Source organism: Triturus cristatus, chromosome 7 (assembly GCF_964204655.1).
Source record: "Triturus cristatus chromosome 7, aTriCri1.1, whole genome shotgun sequence".
Classification (NCBI taxonomy): Eukaryota; Metazoa; Chordata; class Amphibia; order Caudata; family Salamandridae; genus Triturus; species Triturus cristatus.
Genome location: NC_140590.1, coordinates 84,427,906 through 84,433,905, shown reverse-complemented (window position 1 = coordinate 84,433,905; position 6,000 = coordinate 84,427,906). Strand labels below are relative to the sequence as shown.

The 6,000-nt window shown below is 45.1% G+C and overlaps 1 protein-coding gene across 1 annotated transcript in view; it reads right to left on the bottom strand.

The window, feature by feature from the left end:
* Positions 1–6,000, bottom strand: part of LOC146808882 (phospholipase A2 inhibitor and Ly6/PLAUR domain-containing protein-like) — a 228,810-nt gene that overhangs the window by 8,698 nt on the left and 214,112 nt on the right. Inside the window, exon 4 of the mRNA XM_085615693.1 lies at positions 3,070–3,213. Coding sequence (XP_085471819.1) covers positions 3,070–3,213 — 144 coding nt within the window. The remainder of the gene's footprint in view (positions 1–3,069; positions 3,214–6,000) is intronic.

The following is a 6,000-nucleotide window of genomic DNA, read 5'->3' as shown; positions in this document are numbered from 1 at the left end:
CTAGGCATACCTGTATCACTAAGGGCGACAAAAGCAAAAAGAACAGATGATGGATGATATGCTGAACAATGCAAACATTTACCCCTAGTTGTAGATCTGGGTTTAATCCAATGTTTTTTGCCCATAATGACACACCAGTTTGGACCCAGCCATATGCAAATCAGTCTTGACCCTGCTCCCCATGGAGCAGTCCAGGCTGAACTGCCAGGCTAGGTCCTTCCTGGACTGGAAACAACCATCCTGGGGCTGGTTTTGGGGTATCACCCTTCATCCGCCAAGCTAGCTTGAATCCAGAGGCACAGTGAGCACAGGGCCCACGTCTGGGCATACCCATAGCCACTTAGTGTGAAAAAAGCAAAAAGAACAAATGATGGACGGAATGATGAACAATGTCCCATACAAATGACAATATTAATATCACAATGGGAGACAATGCACATTTGGTGCCTTACGTTTCATGAAGGGTGGATGCAATCAGACCATGAGCCTGGTAAACCTATTGGATTGCAGGTGCTATTAGTAGTGCCACAGCAGTGAATTTAAAACTGAAAATTACAACCAACTTAAAACAGGAGGCCCTATACATTGCAGTGGTAAGTGCATGTGGGGAGAAATGATCAACAAACAACCATGCACACTGGAGAAGGACACTTCCTGGTCTTCCCGAATGCTCCCCCGGGCCAACCAATAGGAACTACTTAGGCAACCTCACCATCAGGACGATTAAAAGTCCTAAAGCTGCTGACAGGTCTGCATTGCTAACACATTGGGACATATTTACAAGCCCCTAGTGCCACTGGAGCATCACTTTTTTTGACGCTCAGGTGCCTCTCGATGCAAGCCCATTTTTACAAGGGTGGACTTAGCCACTTTCTGTGGCTTAACACAGCTTTGCAAATATGGGTCTCTGCATAGCAGTTTTTTGCAGCAAAGGGACGTACAATTGGTGTTGCTTTGGGCGTGCCCAGCAACACCCATGGCTTTTTGACACTGCTCCAAATTTACAAGGCTCTGTAAACATTAGGCAGAGCCAAAAACTAACTCCTTTCATAAGGAGATGTTAATGTGGTGCAATGAAGATAAATACATTGGTGCAAGCGTGCCTGCGTTGTTACTATGGAGCATCCATGTGTTTTCAATATGATGCAGCTCGGCACAGCAAAATTGCTTGCAGCACCGCGATGCACCAGTTTCATGTGAATAAACCCCATTGTTTTGTATAAACATATCATCAGAATGGGGCATGATATTACACATGAAGAAAGTAAGCACGCTCCAAGGTAGGAAAGTGTCACTTGTATTGCACTCAGAATAACAGCTCACCCCGAAGCTTATTACTAGTGTTTCTGTTTAAATACTTTAGCTGATTCCTAGCCTTATCCTTTCAGAGTGCCGCCCCTGAAGAAGGGCTCAGATAGCCCGAAATGCATTGGGCATTTGGATATATGATTTACTGAACGATCTGAATGTATACAATTCTACAGCCTTATTTGAAGAAATGGTTCAATAAATGGATTTGACCTCAGAACAAGTTTTTGTTTAATTGGTTTCATTGACTGAGTGCAATACGAGTGACACTTTCCTACCTTGGAGCGTGCTTACTTTCTTCACTTTTGATTTCCCCACTCAGGGGGATTTACTTGTTTGCACCAATTACCAACCTAACACACAGTTTATCTTGCTGAAACTGAGTGCGCACTTCCTGTTTTTCCATGATATTACACACCCATTACCCTGCCACGTCCTGAAACAGATTAAGAATGTCGTGGCATGCCCAGTTGTTTGAACCATCACATTTCCCGCAGATGTAAACTGCTTAATCTATTCCATTGGTGCATTCCCCTCGGCTATCAGAGCCTTAAACTCCTGCCGCATCCAACAGGTGCCACTTACGGACAGATAGAAGATATTGACACCAACGAAAATAAACATATTCTATCAAAAGCGTATCTGACCTATGATGCAGATTTGCACTTCAACATGTATGTGTAGAATACCCAGGAGAAATTCATGACTATAATTTGCTTAAATATCTGTCTACAGGCACCATGAATTACTTGACCATCAACACAGAGCATGATTCCCTCAAATGTTAGTAAAATATGGTTAAATTAGGTTTATCTCCGAGTACCAGTAAAATAGCATCAGTATCCACAACAAGAGAATGGCAATATACCACCTGAGTATGCAGACCGCAAGCAACAACCTATCTGCAACAGTTACACGTTTATTTTCTTGTCAAGTAAAAGCCTTTTTTGCAAAGATTATTAAAATGAGTACCATCGACCTGGACAGTAATTAAACCCTGTAAATTGATTATTAGTCATGGGCATTAATAGTATAATTAAATACAATCCCTGGCATGCATATTATACATGTCATTACAGTATACGTGCATGCAACTAACGTCTCATCTTGAGGGAGTGCAGAACCAACCTAGAATCATCTTCAGAAAACTGTTTATAAACATTAAAAACAGCAATAAAAAACCTGGCACATTTTTTAAATACACATTGTGGTACTCAATCATGCCACGTCGCATGTTAGGATAAAAACATTGGGGTATATTCACAAAGAAATGTCGTGGCGCTGCAGCAGATTTTGCATTGCTGCGCAGCATCGTTTAAAAGCACAGGGATGCATAGTCACAAGAATATGACGCACCCCTGTGCTTTCCCTTGCCCTGGAGCTATGTGTGCTGCTTTGTGCAGCACACATTGAAGTTGCAAATCGTAATTTTTTAATGATTGCTTATGTGCATTTCTCCTCATTTTGCCATGTTGAGACCACGTTTTCCCTGGTCTTAATTTTGGCGCTGCCTCCTACTTAGGCAACCCTTTTAAATAGTGGGCAGCATCACAATCAATGAGTGGTGCTGCGAAACTCCCACCGTAACACCCATTGCCTACCCCTTTCACGCTAAGTGACATTCCTGTAGCGATAGGGGCTTGTAAATATACCCCAGGCTCTAAAAGAAAATTTAGTTAATTTCCACCAAAAATGAAAATGACCTCCAACATTAGAATTAGCACTTGAGTAAAAGTCATGTCAAAGAACAGAGAGGCTCACCAGAGGTTGTTGTGACAGAATAACGAATGCACTTTGTCTCCACTCCAGTACACGTCATGGTTTCCGAAGTATAGCAGGAAGCGGAAGATGCATCTATGCAGGACCGGCAGATGACACCGTTCTTTGTACCACCGGGTGATGGCACTGAAACAAAAGGAAATACTGTATTTGTAAAGTGCATGGGCTCTGGATATTGTACCTCTGAGAAGGCGTAGAAGGAACAAACTGGAGGACTGCCTCTTTCAAAGATGGCTGACGCTGACAACTTGAGGAAGTGTTGATGTTTAAAGGGATACATGGAGTTTTGAAGACCTGTTTAAGAGCTGGGAAATCAAGGTTTAAAGAATGGAATTAAGAAGATGCAATGCAGTGATTTATGGTTGAAATCTTTTTATTGGATCAGCTGCCAGTATAGCTCATGTGATATGCAAAAAAAGTCTCAGCATGTGGGTTACGCAGAACCCAGAGGTAAACATTTAGTGCCGACAATATCAAGGAAAGTAAACATAGAATTAACAGTAATACGCCCGGACCCTCCCAGGATCACCCCCCTTCCCCGTCCACCGTATGTTGGGTATCGTGTTGCAATGTGAGGTATCGCTGTTATGGTAATCGTATCTAATGAAGTAAGTCTTAGCAGGCGGAGGCATGTTAGTTCCCAAAATTCTTGGGCTAGGAGAGTCAAGATTGGTTGCCAGAGCTCGCTAAAAGTCAGGCCTTTCCCTGCCAGCGTGAGTGAGATCTTCTCCATCCCTAGTATGTGCCACAGTAGCTGAAGCCAACCTGTGTGTGTGGGGATCCGAGGGCTCCTCCAATGTAGCAATATATTTTGTGTGGCCGTACCCCATGCTATCGCAATCTGCCAACCTCTTCTAGATTTTAGGGGATATGTGAGGGGGTTTCGGACGCCCAATAGAACGTAAGCAGGAAGCCTGGAGAGTTCTGTGTCAAGGTGTTTGTCAATTTCATCCAGGATTTGAGACCAGTATTGTTGTAGGTGCTCGCAGTCCTATAGGAGATGGACCAACATTCCCTTTTTCCCACACCCTCTCCAACAGTCTGCACTGTGCTTGGGGTCCACCTGGTGTAGCCGTTCAGGAGTGTAATAACAGTAGGATGCCAGTTGGGTTAGTGTTTCTGTGAGGCCCATATGACTCGCGGTGTGTTGCGCCCTATAGTATACCCCTTCCCATTCTTTGCTACGGAGTTCGCGACCGAGGTCCCTCTCCCAGCGCGCACGGTCTGCAGCATTTTATATAGGTCAGAGAGCAGTTTCTTATTTGAGGACCCTGTGACCAGCCATCATTCATAGGGGTTAGGTGTCTGTGCACCTGCGACCTGTTGTCCAGGTGAAGTGCCCAATGTCTTAACTGCAGATATCGCAGCCTTTCGGACTCGGACAGGCTGTAATCGGATCCAAGCTGAGTGAAAGAGATGAAGCCTTCCACATCAAATAAATGGCACAGTGCACGGCACTCTGTGGCTCTCCATTGTTTAAAGGACTTCTCGCCTATCCCTGGGCTGAAGCCGGGGTTGTCATAAAGTGGTGTAAGGTGTGGGGAAGGTAGTCAGTCCGTGTCTCCTGTTGGTCTGGTCCCATGTTGATAATGTGGTGAGTGTAATGTATAACGCGTAAAGATTGGGTGGTCTCTGCAATTTCTTAAGGAAAGGGATCTTCAAAAGAGAGGTGCCCACCACTGCTTGGTCCTGGAATAGCCAGTTTTTCTCCAATTCAGTGAGGCTCCATTCGACCAGATGCCGCAGTTGAGCGGCTTTGTAATAGAGTGTGATATCTAGAATCCCCAGGCCCCCTTCATTAGGTGGGAAAGTGCTAATAGTCCTCTTTATTCTTGGTTTGCGGCCTTGCCAAATGAAAAGGGAGAGCTCTGACTGTACCCGACGCAGCCAGTCAGTGGGTGGCTGCAGGGGGAGCATCTGGAAGATGTAGAGGATTTTGGGAAGGATAGTTATTTTAATAGCTGCAATGCCCCCCAGCCAGGAAATAGGGTAGTGTTTCCATCGCTGCAGGTCTGTGCGGATTTGAGTGTGTAGTTTGGCGTAATTTACCGGCGCCATGGCCTGTATCGTAGGAGCCAAGTGAATTCCCAGGTATGGGACTGTCTCGTCAGACCACTGTATGGGGTGCTGACTTTAGAGGCGTGTCTGCGCCTGTGGTGATAGCTATAGATTTAGGGCCGTGGATTTTGTGATATTTACTTTGAACCCGGAGGCCTTCGTGAAAGCGTCCAGTTCACCCAGAAAGGCTCCTGGGGCGTCTCCGGGTCCACTAGGGTGACTAGAACGTCATCTGTGTACAGGCTGATAGTTTGTACGTCACCCCCAAAATGGATGCCCGTGACTTGTGGGTGCTCTCGGACTCGCTGTGCCAACGGCTCCTTGTATAACTCAAAGATCAGGGGCGACAAAGGACACCCCTGGCGTGTCAATGCAGAGATTTAGTGGTGAAGTTAGTATGCTTTAAAAAAAAAATTGGTATGTTATGTCAACATCATGAAGTGCTGAGTAGGTCAGATCCCGACTAATGGCCTAATTATCAGTGACCAGTTAAATTCTGCCCCTTGCATGAACGCCTGCTTACACAAGGAACGGAATTCTGAGTTTGGTTTTATTTAACGCATCCAATAATTATAGGATACGTTAAATGTTAATGTTAATGTTACAGGATTTCTAAAGCGCATAGCTGCCCGTGAGCGTCCCAGCGCTGAATGAGTACAGATGAAGTCGTGGGGGGTTTCACGGGAACAGCCAGGTTTTCAAAGATTTTCGGAAGGCCAACAGATTGGGCTGTGCACGAATGTCAAGAGGGAGAGAGTTCCATAATTTGGAAGCATTATAGGAGAAGCGCCGACCTCCTGATCGTGCTCTCCTGATCTTGGGTGGAAAAGTTAAATGAGCATTAGAGGATCAGAC